We start from the raw sequence: 19,287 nt of genomic DNA on the forward strand, positions 1-19,287 counted from the left end.
TTGGGCAAGAAAGAAACCAAGGGTTAAATTTTCAACTTTACATCTGAACAAAGATAGAGGCGGACTGTCACTACCAAACCTGAAGGAGTATTATTTAGCTGCTCAGATGAGATATATTGTCTGCTGGTGTTCTCCAGATGATCAGGCTAAATGGAAACAAATTGAGTTAAACACGGGCCAATCCCAACCACAAACCCTGATAGGTGAGACAGAAATAAAATTAATGGGTGCTAATGGTATTGTAGAACACACTAAAACTATGGAAAATGATAAGGAAAAAATATAACTTGGAAAATGACTCTAAACTACTAATCTGGCCTTCCCAAACACTTCGATTCACAACAGCAAAAATAGATGATACTTTTAATAAATGGAGAGATTGTCACGGCCGGTATTCAGAGGCTCAAGTGCAGGACAACAAGACACGACAACCAATGATCCTTTGCAGTATTTAATTCAACTCAGATATAAACTCACAAACAGAACTGGGGAATAAAGCTGGCGGTTTGGGTGATGGAGAGATGGTGACAGAGGATCGGGAAACAGGCTGACTGAGGTAGTGGAGGATGATGGCTGAGCAGAGCCGTGTGAGGAAATCCAGTCCAGAGGAGAAGCAGAGGCAGATGGTTGAGTTGATCCTGGGAGATTTGAAGCAGTGGTTACTCTGGCAGATGATCTTGCAGTTTCCAGGCAAGTGGGTAGAGAAACAAAACTGGAGACACAAAGAATGAGGTGAGAGGCTGGCAGCAGAAAGCGGCATGGCAGAACAGCAATCGTACTGACTCTATAGTTGTTAACAGTCTGACACCAGAAAACACACTGCCTGCAGCTTTTATGTGAGGACCAATGACTCCTGCTGCAGCTCACTCCCAGGTGTGTCTCATCCACTGATTAAGGATCTGCAGCAGCCAAGGTAAACGCCCACCTAAGGAGAAGGGAGGGGAAGGAGAAAAAAGGAAGAGGGGGAAAAGTACTGCCACTACTTGGTGCTCCCTGTAGTGGCTGTGACAGAGATAAAGGGATGACTGCGTTATGCACAATGATGGAAGATAAAACACCTAAAACATTAAAATCATTTGACAAACTTAAAAAAGAATTCGATTTAGAAAATAGCGATTTCTATAGATATCTACAGATAAGACATTTTTTTGATACTGAAATCAGAAAAGAGCTTTCAGCAGGAAACGAATTAGTAGAAATCATAATACAAGCATACAAAGCCACTCCCTTTAAGATAGTCTCAAAACTGTATAAAAGCCTAAAACAAAATGGATCCAACACTTTTTATATAAAACAAAAGTGGGAAAGGGAGTTAAATATGACATCTGTGGATGAGTGGTACAGCATGTGCGATACGCAGCACACCTCCACCAGCTCAAGGAGATGGCGGGAATTTGGCTGGAAGAACTTGGTACGTTTCTTTATAACACCACAAATTTTAAAGAGAACACTGAAATGTGAACAGCTGTGCTGGAGGGGCTGTGGGCAGGCGGATGCTGACCACTCACACATCTTCTGGTTATGTCCAAAAATAAAAGAATTTTGGAGGGAAGTTATCCAAGTAATGGGAGATGTACTGTGTTGTACTATACCTGTGGACCCTGTCGTTTACCTTGGCCTTGAACCGGCTGAAGTCATCTCCAAAAGTGATATCTATCTTTTTAAAATAATGACAACTGCAGCGAGAAAGAATATTAGCAAAAACTGGATGAAAGTTGACCCACCAACAGTGACTCAATGGACAAATACACTGGAGGAAATACACGTAATGGAGAAATGGACTCATTATCTAAGAAACCAGTCGAGACAATTTGGGAAACGCTGGACAAAATGGATTGATTACAGGATAAAGGACTGAATCTTCACAAGGAGCACTACCCCCCTAATTTATTTATTTTCTTTTTCTTTAATTATTTATTAAAAATTATTATTATTATTATTATTATTATTATTATTTTTTATTATTATTATTATATTATTTATTTATTTATTTTTTATTTTTTTTATTTATTTTTATTTTTTTTTTTTTATTTATTTACTCATTTATTTTTTCTTACTTATTGTCCATGTAATATAAAATTGTAAATAAAAAGTATATAAAAAAAAAAATAATAATCAACTCTTCCCCATCCTTTACATTGTCCTACCCTGACTCCCTCTTCTCTGTTCCCTATATATATATATATATATATATATATATATATGTGTGTGTGTGTAGTATTTGTTATTTAATCTTTAACATTGTCTCTTTTTTTCTCCAAGTTGGTATCATTTTCTCATCGTGACATTTTTTGTCACTTTACTTTGTTGAACTTATGTTATTAATCTTTGTCAGATTTTTTTTTTTCTTTTTATTTTGGCTGATTGATCATGTGATATTTTTGATCACATGACTTTTCCTGGTTCTTCTTCTTATTATTATTATTATTATTATTATTATTAATAATAATAATAATAATAATAATAATGATAATAATAGTTTCTACACTTTAATAAAGGCTGTTTAAAGCATTCCTAATTATTCTCTATACACACGTAACTGATGTGGTTTATTATGAAATATAGATGATCATGTGACATCACTGAATCCCTACACCAGAGATAGATTACTGCTATCACGCTGAAATGTGATTGTATGTGATCTGAGGTCACATGATCAACATTCATGTCAACATTAGAATTTTGACCAATCACAGCATTAATACTAACAACGGCTTTTCTTGTTGTCACTTCGGATCATTTTTGTTCTTGTTTTGTGTCTTTTAGTTTTTTTGTCATTTTGTACATTTTCTTCCACTTCGTGTGTTTTGAAAGTCATTTTTGTGATTTCTTTGTTGGCGTTTTGTATATATTTCAGTTTTTCATGTATATTTGTCATTTTTTATTGTCCATTTGTGTATTATTCTGTAAATGTATATAAAGTTTTCAAGTCATTTTGAGTATTTTTGCTGTTTCTTCTGTATTTTTTTTTGATCATTTTTTTGTTTTTACTTTGGGGGCCTCACAAAATTAGACCAATTGTCGCATATGGCCCCCAGGCCCCCAGGCCCCCAGTTGCCCATAACTGCCTACACGTGATACATCATTATCTGCTTTCATGGAATACTTTAGTTTGGTCGTCCAAATAAATCCACATCTGATTGATCATCAGAAATCATGTTGATATTCAAACAATAGTTACTGTGTAAACCAGTGGTTCTCAACATGATGGTCGGGACCCAAAAGTGGAAAAAAGTCATTTGTTTACAGAGTATTTTTCACTTTGCACGGCTGAAATAGTAAAGATTAAGTTCATCTTCAAAGAACAACTTCTTATATTCCTATAAACCAGGGTTTAGCCTAACCCAACTCATTTTAGTTCAGGGACCAGTTTGATGTGAAGTGGACCAGAGGTTGAGAATTATTACTATGTAGTATATAAGGCACCAACAATATCCAAGCAATAAGTGACAATTTATTTAGTTAATTTATTTAATTTGGGAAAATTTTGTCAAATAATTTTGGGAAAATTAAGTTTCTTTAAACAATTTGAGAGTAAAAATGACTTCCATGGTAAAACTGAACAAATATTGGAGAGTTTCATTGAATTTGTGACAAATGAAATGAAACTCCACTTGGATAATTATAAAGTTCTACTTCTAAATAAATCTGTTGAAATGAGTTTCTTTTTAAAGTGTTTTATTTTCCATGGATGCCAACATTTATGTCTGGATTTGTTACCGTGATTAAAAATGATCATAATCCCAATGATAATAATTAATAACCCTACTGAGATATCCACTAATACATTATTTGATCATTTACACTGTTTTCTCACAACTTTTTAATTTCCCCTACGGGCAGATTTGGATGTTTTAAAGGGCCAGATTTGGCCCCCGGCCCTTGAGTTAGACACATGATATGAGAATATTCCTAAAAATTATCCAAAAAGAGACTTTATTTTCATTATTGTTTTGTTTTTTAAATGCCACTTTTTGTTTATTACAAAAACATAATTTATGTGTAATATGTGGTCAATTTTTAAAAAAAATTTTCCCAAATTTGAAAAAAAACATAAAATTCTTAATATAATGTAGAATATATACAAATAATTTAAGTGCCAAAAACACAGTGACTGTATAAAATATATATGAATTCATTTGTTGTTCTTTTAAAAATACAAGTATACGTTTTCAGTGAAATGGTCCCAAACTTTTTTTTTTTTTTTTTTTGGTCCCAAACTTTTGAGACTTTAGGTTGGTTCTTCTTCTGTTGTTCTTCACAATGTAAATGGTGAAGCGACACTGGCCCCAGCGGCTTATATATGGTACTGCAGCAACAATGAATTTACAACAATAAATGATTTAACATTTTTGTCGTCAACATTATCAATGATGTTATTAATTATTTTTGCATTATTGTATATATTATACACATTGTGGTTGGTGCAGATCTCTAGACGGTCTATACACTTAATTCTATTTTTTCTTTTGCCCCCCCCAGTGAGAATCTGTAACTCCGCCTATGGGTCTCGTGCTGTTTGCATTATGTTTATTTAGTCCTTTAGTTAATTAATTGCAATTAATGCATTAAAGTCTCAGCTTTAGTTATAATTATTATTTGTTAAAATGTAATTATGACGCATAATACACCTGAGGTTTTGTTGTATATATAATATATAGAATTGTATTGCTATAACATGTAGATGAGGAGAATGATAAATCACACAGACATTATTCACTGGCTCATCTTTTCTTTGCCCTGAGGAAACAAAACCTCATCATTGTGTAATTAGTGGAACACAACAGGCCGAGCAGCCGCTGTGTTGACTCTGTGGCTTTAGTGAAAGGCTTTCATCACACGCCAATAGACAGAGTAAACCTGAGGTATACACAGTAAACGTGAGCAGCAGATGTCGGCCAAATCCCAACGTTCAAACACGCTTCAACGCCTATTCATTTCCAATCTGGGTTTGAGCAGCTTCTTCTTCTCTGTGGAAGACAGTGATTATACTTTGATTATGATACACAATAAGAGGCTTTAAAGCCTTTGTCAGCCACAATGAGAGTCAATCATAGAGATGTGTTATTGATTACATAGAAAGCTTTATATTAGTGCATCATTCCAGGTGTTCTCAACCTTGGAGTCAGGAAACTAAGAATATTTTACAACAATTTAAACCTATTTTTGATTATTTTTGTACCCTTTTTATTACACTAAACTCTCCATATTTTAACATATTTTTTTGCCATATTTTTGCTCCTTTTAATGTATTTTTGCTACATTACTCCCATTTCTGACACTTTTACATCACATGACTTTTCTGCACATGTTTCCACTTTGTCATGCCTCCCCTAATATTGGTGCTTTGATCCTTTTTACCACTTTTAACACATTTCAGTGGTTTTTAAAATCCCATTTCAACACCTTTTCAATGATTTTTGGTCACTTTGAACACATTTTATTTGTGATTAAAACAAGGATTCCCATTGAATTTAAATTTGAATTGAATGTATTGATTATTTAATGCACATTAATAAACATACATACTGTAATTGTGCCAGATTTGAAAAGTTTAACATTTCAATGATTTTTCTGCAAACACAAATAAATAAAGTTTAACTTTAGCTAAAGGGTCCATGGGACAGTAACCTGTATCATATTATATATAACATATCAATGACCATACACCATGCAGATATGCAACACTTAAAAACATTTGTTACAATGTTTTAGTGCAAATAAACATTTAAAGATGATAATTTAATGCTAAAACATTATCATCTGCAGCAGTATTTAACTCTACTAAGTATTAACAATATCTCACATATGTGTTATATTTGTGAGTTTGAATACTGGAAAGTTAATCAGATTTTAGACGGAGCTCCTGAGGGCCCCTCACATGGTCCATGTGGGTTACCTGGGGCCCACGGGCCCCGTGTTGGTGACCACTGTTATATAGGGATCAAAAGGTTAGAACTACCATCAGATGTGTAGGAATATTAATAATGAGTAGTTTTCAGGTAAAATAATGTTTAGCTAATAACAGAGTTACTAGCTAACCATGCTAACCTTCTAGAAGCTTCTACACTCACAGAGACATACTGTGGTTTAATCCTATTACAGCACATAAGAGGTTTACATCCCTAAGTCTTTGTCTCTGGAGGAATCACAACAACCACACAGTTGGTCCACGAGAACGTTTCTGTTCATCTGTCAAAGTAAAAAGGAAATAAAAACACAGACTTATAAAAGGATTGGCTGAGTGATGATGATGGTTGAAGATCAGGTGATGGACATCGTTGATACATGGGTAAGTAACAATAGATAGATCTATCTATCTATCTATAGATAGATCTATAGATAGATCTTTAGATAGATAGATAGATCTATAGATAGATCTACAGATAGATCTATAGATAGATAGATAGATAGATCTATAGATAGATCTACAGATAGATCTATAGATAGATAGATAGATAGATCTATAGATAGATCTACAGATAGATAGCTAGATCTATAGATAGATCTACAGATAGATAGATAGATCTATAGATAGATACATAGAGTGCATAAGGAAAGTATTCACAACGCTTCACTTTTCCCACATTTCATCATGTTACAGTTTTATTCCAAAAGGGATTCAATTCATTTTTTCCTCAACATTCTACACACAATACTCCATAATGACAATATGAAAAACATTATTTTTAAATGTTTACAAATGTATTAGAAATAAAGAATGAAAATATAACATGTACATAAGTCTTCACAGCCTTTGCTCAGTAATTTGTTGTGGTACCTTTGGCAGTAATTACAGCCTCAAGTCTTTAGGAATATGAAGCCACAAGCTTGGTACATCTGTCTGTGGACACTTTGGTCCATTCCTCTTTACAGAACCTCTGGAGCTCCATCAGGTTGGATGTGGAGCGTTGGTGCACAGACATTTTCAGATCCTCCAGAGATGTTTAATGGGATTCAAGTCTGTGCTCTGGGCCACTCTAGAACATTCACAGAGTTGTCCTGAAGCCACTCCTTCCATATCTTGGCTGTGTGCTTAGGGTCGTTGTCCTGTTGAAAGATAAACCATCGTCCCAGTCTGAGGTCAAGAACGTTCTGGACCAGGATGTTTCTATACATTACTGTATTCATTTTTCCCTCAATCTTGACTAGTCTACCGGTTCCTGCTGCTGAAAAACATCCCCACAGCATGATGCTGCCACCACCATGCTTCACTGTAGGGATGGTATTGTCCAGGTGATGAGCGGTGCCTGGTGTCCTCCAAACATAAAGCTTGGCGTTCACACCAAAGAGTTCAATCTTTGTCTGATCAGACCAGAGAACTTTGTTTCTCATGGTCTGAGAGTCTTTCAGGTGTTGTTAGGCAAACTCCAGGTGGGCTGCCATGTGCCTTTTACTAAGGAGTGGCTTCCGTCTGGTCACTCTACCATACAGACCTGATTGGTGGAGTGCTGCAGTGATGGTCGTCCTGCTGGAAGGTTCTCCTCTCTCCACAGAGGAACCCTGGAGCTTTGTCAGAGTGACCATCGGGTTGTTAGTCACCTCCCTCACTAAAGCCCTTCTTCCCCGATCACTCAGTTTAGAGGGACGACCAGCTCTAGGAAGAGTCCTGGTGGTTCCAAACTTCTTCTATTTATGGATGATGGAGGCCATTGTGCTCATTGAGACCTTTAAAGCAGCAGAAATGTTTCTGTACCCTTCTCCAGACCTAATCCTGTCTCAGAGGTCTACAGACAATTCCTTGGACTTCATGTCTGTTTTGTGGTCTGACATACACTGTTAACTGTGGGACCTTCTATAGATAGGTGTGGGCCTTTCTAAATCATGTCCAATCAACTGATTTTACCACAGGTGGACTCCAGTTAGGCTGTAGAAACATCTCAAGATGATCAGTGGAAACAGAATGCACCTCAGATCCATTTTGAGCTTGATCTCAAAGGCTGTGAATAGCATTAGGGTTAGCATTAGAGATGCTAACAGAAAGCTAACACAAGAGGAAGGTTACATTTAATGAGGATTATTTATTAAAGGCTCAGTAATTGCGATTAATTGTAATTGAACTTTATGGAGAACGTAAGTGCAATTGACTTTCAGGGAAAAAACAGTAATTGTAATTTAAATTGTAATTATAAAAAATGACCATAATGTTACTATAATAGTAATTGAGTTGTAAATGAACATGAATAATTGAAGATGTAACTGTATTTGAAAAATATAATTGAGCCCAACTGTGGTTAAAGCTACTGTCTGAATGTCTGTAATAAAAAAAAAGCCTTGTGTTATAGATTTATTATAGTTATTATTTAAATGATTTACTTTGACTTTTTGACTCTTCAGTTCAAACGAGCAACACACAACATCTATTAAATATCAACAGGATCCATTCATTGAAAACACGACTATTGTATTTTTACAGATGCTGATAATGATTGGTTGTGTGTTTTGTGTGTTATATATTTACATATTAGCGAGCGACTCCATCTAGAAGTTTCCAGCCTGAGGACTACCAGCAGTTGAAGGACCTGGGACTGGCCTGTCTCGCTGAAGATGAAAGTCAACAACTATTAAAATTCATTCAGGATCAGAATAATCAGGTAATCAATGTTCTCCCACCACAGCGTAGAGCAGGGGTTCTCAACCTTTGGGTCAGGACCCCATTTGGTGCAACTACACCAAACTTGCCATAATGCAAATACATTGTTCTCGTAGGAGTTATTATTATTTTTCTTCCACAACTCCTTTGTCCTGGAACTCCTCCCAGACTATTAATTCAACACTAATGACATTAATGTCATGTAATAGGGGCAGGGCCGTAGCACCACATGTTGGGCCCTGGGTACAAACCATCTTGTTGGGCTCCTACTGTAAGTTATTTACATTTTTTATTTTTCTTTGCCCAGAAACTCTACTAGTATTCTCTAGCTTTGGTTTTTTCACATTAACCCAGAAGTTTCCAACCTTTCTCAGGTCGTGACCCCATTTTAATATCACAAATGTCCAGCGACCCCAGAGACTGTTTTTTCTACAAATAGTTTATTAAAGTGTTACAGATACAGAGGAGCCAGGATTAGTGACTATGTGACAAGTCATTTTATTGGAACTAGATTTATATTAGAGAACGTTTAAGTATAGGATACAGTCATTTGATATTTATTGTATGTGACGTGTATTTGAAAAATAATTATAATTAAAAAACATTTGTTTTTGTTTTTTTTACCTGTTTTTGTTGTTGTTTTTTTTACAATTACTAAACATTTTAAGTGACCCCATTTTAATTCCAGGCGACCCCACATGGGATCCTGACCCTAAGGTTTAAAAACTACAATAACATAATGACTCTATATCCATTGCTTGTATTTTATAAATCTATATTCTAGCAATTTATTGAACATTGTTTCTGTGACATATTTTTGCTACAATTTAGGGGCAGCTGGTCATTTTTATTAATTTTTTATTTTTTTGGGAGGGTATAACTAACACACACACAAAGCAAACATGTACAAAGGTTAATAAAAGGTAAATATAGAATAATTAGAATCATGGGGACACTCTGGACACCTACTGAAGACTTGGTAGCAGCATTTAAATACATAACAGTGCACGTAGTTTATTTCAAACTAAATAATATTTTGCCTAAAAAAAGATGTGTTTTAAAATTCACCTCTGAATAATTGAGTAAGCAGCAGATTCACCTTCTCTCCCTCTGCTTTCTTTCTTTCTTTCTTTGTGTTTTTGTCCTGGTTTTATTTTCTTGAGGACAAACATGCTGCTGTGTATCTGTGTATCTCCCTCCTTGTTACATCTACAGCAGCAGAAGCACATGTGGGTCGTACCATTTGCACTGTTTTAAAGGGGGTGGTATTAAGGCCTGATGCAGCATGAATCATTGTTTTTAGTGCAAAACTGTGATTAACAAACATCTTATTTTCACACAGGATCCTTTTCATTCCAATAGAAATAATCTAAAAATGTTTAAAATGCATTTTTGTACATTTATATAAACAGACTTCTGAGGGCCCTGAGTACTCAATAACCTTTACCCCCCCCCCCCCAGTCCGACGCCACTGCATAGGGACAATGTCAAGGATGTGCAGCCGACCTTTTTTGGAGCCAAAATGTCAAGGTCAAGGTCAAGGTCGTGCCAAGTGTAAAAAAACAACATTTTCCATATCTCTACGAATATTTATCGTACAAGTGGAGAATTTTATTTATTGGACCGAAACTGTCGGACCTACCAGTAAAAAGATCGGTAGGGGTCAAAGTTCATGACGTTACAAAAAAATAAAACTTTTTCCTCTTTAACTTGGCCACAAATTGATACAGTAGTTCCTCGTTTATCGCGGTGGTTACGTTCTAAAAATAACCCACAATAGGCGAAATCCACGAAGTAGTCATCTTAATTTTTTACTATTATTACACATGTTTTAAGGCTGTAAAACCCCTCACCACACACTTTATACACTTTTCTCAGACAGGAATGAACATTTCTCTCTTGTTCAAACTCTCTCAATGTTCATAGATTTTAAAACATAAACCTGTTTTCAAACATACAACACTTCAGAATCAGACATTGATGCTGAACACATTCAGAGTCTGAAAGGTGAACCAGGTTATGGCGAGGGACGACTGTACAGTGCTCAGACTGGTACCATTGAACAACATTTCCTTTCAATGTGTGACCTTGACCTTTGCTCAAGATCATATTTAAGGTAAAACGAGTAACATGTGGGGTGTGTAAAAATAAAGTATCAAAGTGATGACACGCAGGCCGACTCTTGTGTATTCCTCCAAAGAATAGAAGACGCGACATGGTGTCAGAAGTGGGATGACCTAAACCAAGGTTCCATCACGTTCCTTTCGCGGATAAAGAGGGGAAAGCATCGCTATGGCAAGTGACGGTGAGGACGAGCAGGGCCGGGTCAGAGTTAGCGGGAGGGCTAGCGCACCCAGTGCTACATTTAGCATCCAACCACCGGAGGCCTTCGACTTCTCCCATCTGAACGACTGGACAAAGTGGATCTGGAGGTTCGAACGGTTCAGGCACGCAAGCAATCTGTCTTCAAGCTCAGAAGAAAACCAGGCAAATATCTTAATTTACTGCATGGGAGACGAAGCAGATGACATCTTAAGAGGGTTGAAGCTAAACGATGCTGATCAACATGTATACGCTAAAGTGAAGGAGGCCTTTCAAAACTTCTTTGTAGTTAAAAACAATATTGTTTACGAAAGAGCACGCTTCAATTCGAGGAAACAAGAGCCAAATGAGACTGTAGATGCCTTTGTCACTGCCCTGTGTCCTGCGAATGATGCAAAATGTAGATCATGTGGAAAAAAAGGACCACTACCAATGTGTTTGTCGCACAGTGAAAGCGGTTCAAAAAACAGAAGAAGAACAGGAAACGGGATATTTCCTGGGTGCTGTGACAAATGATAACACTGCATGGACGGCTAATATCAAAATAACGAACCAGACAATAACGTTTAAACAGTGGGGCAGACGTAACAGTAGCATCACAGGCCACTTTTAACAGTTTGTTTCCTCAAAGACAGACTATTCTACAAAAACCACAGAAACAGTTGCTGGGTCCAGGAAGGAGACCACTGGATGTGTTAGGCTTCGCTAAGCTGCAACTGAGGTATGGAGATAAGAAGACTGGAAAATTTTACTGTGAGCGTAGCTCGCTCTGCTCAGTAATGTTTCAGCAAAAGTTCTTGTTTCATATACTGTATGTCGGCCATCCTTTAGTACACAGCTTCTATGTATGTAGCACTGACTGGTAAGGTTTCCATTATACAGTCTACATATATGTTTGTACTCTCCAACAGTTCTTGATCTTCTGAGGTTTGCCCAACATGGCATCGCAGAGGTCATGATGTCTACAATGGACCTCAAGCTTTTACTTCTTTTGCAGCTTCGGCTGTTACAAGCAGCCCAAGGTTCCTGCAGAGCAATGTCGAGGCAGAAACAACTGTACAGACTGTAAAGAATATTCTGAAAAAAGCATCGGATCCGTACCTGGCTCTACTCGCTCTACACCTCTTTGAAGTGGTTTCAGTCCGGCTCAACTCCTGATGGGTAGGCGTTTACGCACGACTGTACCAGTACTTTCTACTCAGCTGAACCCGGCGCTGCCCGACAACTGTGTGGTGGCTGAGAAGGATGGGGAGAAGAGGATATCAGACGCTGTGAACTACAACAGGTGGCACCGAGCGAGGATGCTGAGACACCTGTCACCAGGTGAAGATGTTTGGGTCACTGATGTAAAAGCGTCTGGTACCGTGATTCAGAACCACTCCACTCTGAGATCCTATCTCATTGGTCTACCTCAAGGGACTGTGAGGTGGAACAGAGTGCATCTCATACCTCTGAAGGACAAAAGTTCCCCACAGCAACTGGTTCCACATCCACAGCCAGATGAACCGCTGGTGACACCTGCTGGGGAATCGCCAGTTCAGGTTTCACCTGGAAACACCCCAACTCTCACAACAAGATGAGGGAGAGCTGTAGTAAGGCTTAACCAGGCTTAACCTGTGAACCTCAAAAGGTTGAAGGAAAAAAAATTGTATATATATATATATATATGCAGATGTTCTGTTCTTGAGTAAACTGTTTGTTCAAAAGTTGAAGGATGTGAAGTTTGAATAATGTATGCTTATGGGATCCAGTTATAAGGATTGGATGATAAGAATAGTAAGTGTCTAACCTTGTTTACGTTTTCAGGACTAAGATCATCTTTAATGTGTGAAAACAAAATGTTTTGTCTTTGAAAAAAAAAGATGTGCTGTAATTGTTTTACAGTTGTTGATATTGAACGTTACCTAGAGCTGTTGTTGGGATCAGCCAATGGAGTGTGTGTTGAGTCACGTGTTGGGTCGCAGCCGAGTGACATGTGGGGTGTGTAAAAATAAAGTATCAAAGTGATGACTCGTGTGTATTCCTCCAAATAATAGAAGACGTGACAGTGAATACAGCTTTTTTTTCTTCTTTTTCTTCATATTTTTGCTCCTTCTAATGTATTTTTGCTACATTTCTCCCATTTCTGACACTTCTACATCACATTTTGATGACTTTTTTGTACAGTTTTTACACATTTGAGACATGTTCAGCACTTATAAACCCTTTCCACCACTTTTACACCTAATGTCACATATATTGACCCATTATTGTCACTTTTAACCTCTTTTCACCAGATTTCATGATTATTTTTGCCAATTTAACCACATTCACAATTTGTCATGTCCATTATTTACCAGTTTAAACTAATTGTTCCAATATTGACACTTCAAACCCTTTTTGAACCCCTTTAACCACTATTTCTCTCCATTCTTGTCCACTCTTGTCTCTTGTCTTGTCTGTTTTTATCCACTATAATTTACAACTTTTAACCAATTTTCGTCGTTTTTAAAATCCCATTTCACCACCTTTTCATCATTTTTGGTCACTTTGAACCATTTTATTAATGATTAAAACCATGATTTCCATCTTTAAGATGACTATAATAATAATAAACGTTCCTGGATAACAGTGGATATTATTCAGATGAATAAATAAATGTGGTTATCACAGATTCATAGAACAATAGACCATCATTTTACTGACTTTATGGATGGACCCCAAAAATCTCTCCTTTATTCCCCCTTATAGATGGTCCTGTCTCCACATGACTGTTCTTCAATGTTCATGTCTGTGTTCATCACCTACAGTTCACATCAGCTACAGTGGGGGTCCTCACTCTCTGGGACCTTTATTTTGAGTCACGTCTGAAAAGGTTGAGAACCACTGGTTGTAGAGCAGTGAGGTCACACTTCCTCACTGACAGGAAGTGAGAGGTGATTGATGATGTTAATCTGTCACCGTGGACTAAAAACATCTATTGAGCTTCAGAACCAATGGAGCAAACATGAAGATGAAGATGCAGCCACAGGAGGCTGTTGACCTCTGACCCTGAACGTGTGGAGGAACAGCAGCAGATATTCAGGAGATTTCTCGCTCCACTGCTAACCGTCCTTAGCACTAAGTGCCCCTGGTAGTCCCACATGCCCATGCTGTGAGCAGCTCATACTTTTAGAAGCTTGTGTCATCCACTGCTGGCTTCTTTATTTTTTTATTTTTTTACAAAGACTGGAAAACTCTCCAGAGCTTCAAACCATTGATTATTGACCAATTCTTAGCTTTGTGAAAGAAAAAGTTTAGAACGAAAGTGAAAGATTAAAAGCAAATTATTAAACTGCCATTGAAACATCTAGAGCAGCGATTCTCAACTGGTGGGTCGGGACCCAAAAGTGGGTAGCTGACCTGTACTGGGTGGGTCGCGGCCAGCTGGTCAAAAATAAATACATACTTAATGTCTCTCATGTTGGACTTGTCTTTTATTTTGAAAGAAACTTGTCTTTTGACAGGCATGCTGTGAAATGCATGTTGCACAGGAAATGATATAGATTTATGTTTTTAAAAAGATTCTATATTTATATATATATATATTTCTATATATCTATATTTTTCAACAGCTATTTTTGAAAATGGTTGAATTAAAAAAAAAAAAAGTGGATCACGATTTAATGAATGTGACAAATTGTGGGTCCCAGGGTGAGACCATGTTGAGAACCTCTGATCTAGAGAATAATAAACTACTATTTATTAATCAACTGAACACATGAAATGATTTACAGAGAGAATAAAGATGAATGTCACAACCTATTGATACAGGAGCATTATTATGATGATGACACATAAGTTCACCACTAGGGATGGGCGATATGGACTAAAAAAAATTATCCTGATAATTTCTGGTATTAATCACAATAACGATAACCATCGCGATAAATAAAAAAAACTAAAAATAAAAAAAAAACAATTCCCAACTTCCTAACAAATTAATTTATTTCCTCACTTAAAATAAAATTATTTTCTAAAAAAAAAAAAGGCTCATGAAAAGCACAAATAACTATATCAGTGTTTTTACTGTTGCTGAATCTTTGAGTTACATAAAGTTCTGATTAATAAATAAATCTCTGATTTCCTATAATTGAACACCATCCATCTTCTTCCGCTTTTATCCGGGGCTGGGTCGTGGAGGCAGCAGTCTCAGCAGAGATGCCCAGACCTCCCGATCCAAGCACACCTCTTCCAGCCGTTCTGGGGGGACCCCGAGGTGACATTTGGCCAGCTCAGAGACATAGTCCCTCCAGCGTGTCCTGGGCCTCCCACGAGGCCTCTTCCTAATAGGACATGCCTGAAACACCTCCCGAGGGAGGCGACCAGGAGGCATCCGAAACAGATGTCTGAGCCACCTCAGCTGGTTCCTTTCGACGTGAAGGAGCAGCGACTCTACTCTGAGCTCCTCCCGAGTGACTGAGCTTCTCACCCTATCTCCAAGGGTGCGCCCAGCCACCCTGCAAAGGAAACTAATTTCGGCCGCCTGTATCCGTGATCTTGTCCTTTCGGTCATTAACCAAATCTCATGACCATAGGTGAGGGTAGGAACGTAGATCAATCAGTAAATTGAGAGCTTCACCCCCCGACTCAGCTCCCTCTTCACCACAACAGTCCAATACAGCGACCGCATCACTGCTGACGCTGCACCGATCCGTCTATCGATCTCACGCTTCATCCTACCCTCACTAGTGAACAAGACCCCAAGATACTTGAACTCCTCCACTTGAGGCAAGGACTCTCCACCGACCCAGAGAGGGGAAACCACCTTTTTCCGGTGGAGAGCCATGGCCTCAGATTTGGAGGTGCTGATCCTCATCCCGGCCGCTTCACACTCGGCTGCAAACCGCCCCAGTGCACGCTGAAGGTCCTGATTTGATGAAGCCAACAGAACAACATCATCTGCAAACAGCAGAGATGAAATCCTGAGGTTCCCAAATCGGACCCCCTCTGGTCCCTGGCTGCACCTAGAAATTCTGTTCATAAAAGTAATGAACAGAACCGGTGATAAAGGGCAGCCCTGGTGGAGACCAACATGCACTGGGAACAGGTCTGATTTACTGCCGGCAATGCGAACCAGGCTCCTGCTGCGGTCATACAGGGAACAGACAGCCCTTAGCAAAGGGCCCCGGACCCCATACTCCCGCAGCACCCCCCACAGGGCACCACGAGGGACACGGTCGAACGCCTTCTCCAGATCCACAAAGCACATTTGGACTGGTTGGGCGAACTCCCACGAACCCTCGAACACCCGACGAAGGGTATAGAGCTGATCCAGTGTGCCGTGACCGGAACGAAAGCCGCATTGTTCCTCCTGAATCCGAGGTTTGACTATCGGCCGGATCCTGCTCTCCAGCACCCTGGAGTAGACCTTGCCGGGGAGGCTGAGGAGTGTGACCCCTCTGTAGTGGAGCACACCCTCTGATCCCCCTTCTTAAAGAGAGGGACCACCACCCCGGTCTGCCAATCCAGAGGCACTGTCCCCAACTGCCACGTGATGTTGCAGAGACGTGTCAACCAAGACAGTCCTACAACATCCAGAGGCTTAAGGTACTCAGGACGAATCTCATCCACCCCCGGAGCCCTGCCCCCGAAGAGCTTTTCAACCACCTCGGTGACTTCAGCCCGGGTGATGGGCGAGTTCGCCTCTGAGTACCCAGCCTCTGCTTCCTCATCGGAAAACGTGGCAGTGGGATTGAGGAGACGCTCGAAGTACTCCTTCCACCGCCCGACAACATCCTCAGTTGAGGTCAGCAGCTCCCCCCCGCACTGTAAACAGTGTTGGTGAAGCACTGCTTCCCCCTCCTGAGGCGCCGAACGGTTTGCCAGAATCTCTTTGAGGCCGACCGATAGTCCTCCTCCATGGCTTCTCCGATATCCTCCCAGACCCGAGTTTTTGCCTCTGCGACCGCGCGGGCTGCAGCACGCTTGGCCTGCCGGTACCTCTTGGCTGCCTCCAGAGTCCTACCAGCCAAAAAGGCCAGGTAGGTCTCCTTCTTCAGCTTGACGGCATCCCTTACTTCCGGGTGCCACCACCGGGTTCGGGGATTGCCGCCGCGACAGGCACCAAAGACTTTACGGCCACAGCTGCGAACGGCCGCATCGACAATGGAGGAGGAGAACATGGTCCACTTGAACTCCCACCTCCCTCGGGATCTGGAAGAAGCTCATCCGGAGGTGGGAGTTGAAGACCCCACTGACAGAGGGATCCACCAGACGTTCCCAACAGACCCTCACAACACGTTTGGGCCTGCCAGTGCCAGGTCTGACCGGCTTCCTCCCCTGCTAGCAGATCCAGCTCACCACCAGGTGGTGATCAGTTGACAGCTCAGCCCCTCTCTTCACCCGAGTGTCCGAGACACGCGGCCGGAGATCAGGTGATACAACTACAAAGTCGATCATCGACCTCCGGCCTAGAGTGTCCTAGTGCCACGTGCACTTATGGACACCCCTGTGCTCGAACATGGTGCTTGTTATGGACAAACTGTAACTAGCACAGAAGTCCAATAACAAAACACCACTCGGGTTCAGATCGAGGAGACCGTTCTTCCCAATCACCCCTGTCCAGGTCTCACCGTCGCGGCCCACGTGGGCATTGAAGTCCCCCAGTAGAACAATGGAGTCCCCAGTCGGGACAACGTCTAGTACCCTTCCCAGGGACTCCAAGAAGGCCGGGTACTCTGCACCGATGTTGGGCCCGTAGGCCAAAACAACGGTGAGAGACCTGTCCCCGGCTGCGCCATACCGGGCGACGTCATGGTCCTTGCTTTTATAATGTCCATAGAGGGTCTTCTGAACTGCGCTTAGTCTGACCCGTCACAAGGGATCTGTTTGACATGGGAGACCCTACCAGGGGCATAATGCCCCAGACAACATAACTCCTTGGATCATTCGGGCACTCAAACAACCCCACCACGTTAAGGTGGCAGTTCACGGGGTTGTGTCTGTGAACACGTGATGAATAGTGACATTAATATTATGCTAACATTTATTTCACACAATGCGTGACATGTTTAGTTTTTATTCTTCCATACAAGTGTTAAATCTGACCATAAACAAATCAGTGGTTTTATGACATTACGACGTGTACTTTTTACTTGGTCTATTATTTATATGGAGTGGTTAGCATTAGCTGTTAGCCCAGTCTGCGTGTCGTGTGTTAGCTTAGCATAGTTAGCTTTAGTTGAGTTTCCAGTTCATAATCATTGTTACAGGTTCATCTTTGTCCCAGTGTTTGTGGAACTTTGGGTGGATCTGATGGAGGAACTAGGACTGGTTCACTTTGTTGATGTTTATGTGGTTTTAACCAAGTAGTGGTTCATGATGTATCGCAGCACAGCAGCTCCAGATATCTGAGTCTGTGGGTGTGAAAGCTGGGGGCGAGAGGCTTTGCTGCGGAGCTTCCGTATAAAACGTTCTGCTCCAGAGAATAATAAGTTGACAACAAACAGGGAGAGTTTTGTCCTGTGGAACAAGGTTTTTAGGGTCATTCGTGGCTAAATTGAGGGACAAATGACCCGTGGCCTTCACTAATTTCCGACATGGGAATTTATCGTTCATATTCTTACCGGTGAGAATGTTTTTGACGATAAATCATAAACGATAAACCTCCTCGTCACCACTCATTGATTCTAATCCCTGTTCAGGTTTAATCAACATATGAAGAGTGTTCTAAGGTCATCAGTGAGAGATGTATCAACATTATAGTTATACACACGTCTCAAAAGTACAGAAAAGGATTAGGGCTAACAAAATACAAACCCAAAAAAACAAGGTCCAATATTTCATAATAATTATTATCATTATTATTAATAACAATGTTGTGAGAAAAAATTCTGAACTCTGACTTTAAATTCTCTTTTTGTTAAGAATTCTCTTTTTTTCCCTCAAAATTCAGATTTTTATCAAATAATTCTTACTTTTAACTCACAACATTAACAATAATTAATAATAAACAAGGTCCAATATTTTTATCATTATTATTCATTTTTAGTATGTGCTTTATATTTGCAGTAGTTTTTAGGGTCTAATCAAAACATCTGAAAATTATACAGAGGTCACTTAGAGGTCAGATAGAGGTCACAAAGACGTCAGATAGAGGTCACATAGATATCATTTAGAGGTCAGATAGATATCATTTAGAGGTCAGATAGAGGTCAGATAGAGGTCAGATAGATATCATTTAGAGGTCACTAATTGCCTTATCGATTTTTTTGTGTCTTACTGTATTCTGAGCCCATTTTAAGTATGTGCATTATATCTGCAGTAGTTTTTAGGGTCTAATGATGGTCTTAACTCAATGTTTTTGAATTTTTTGAAAATGTAGCTTTACCTCCATTTTGAGGCCTTTAGTT

General features: G+C 39.6%; 1 protein-coding gene across 1 annotated transcript in view; it reads left to right on the forward strand.

Annotated features, from left to right (window-relative positions):
* The first annotated feature begins 6,250 nt into the window (after positions 1–6,250).
* The window catches only part of LOC114462217 (glomulin-like), a 32,219-nt gene continuing 19,182 nt past the window's right edge, over positions 6,251–19,287 (forward strand). Inside the window, exons 1-2 of the mRNA XM_028444914.1 lie at positions 6,251–6,292; positions 8,469–8,594. Of these exons, the coding sequence (XP_028300715.1) occupies positions 6,251–6,292; positions 8,469–8,594 (168 nt within the window). The remainder of the gene's footprint in view (positions 6,293–8,468; positions 8,595–19,287) is intronic.

This window comes from Gouania willdenowi, chromosome 4 (genome assembly GCF_900634775.1).
Source record: "Gouania willdenowi chromosome 4, fGouWil2.1, whole genome shotgun sequence".
Lineage (NCBI taxonomy): Eukaryota > Metazoa > Chordata > Actinopteri > Blenniiformes > Gobiesocidae > Gouania > Gouania willdenowi.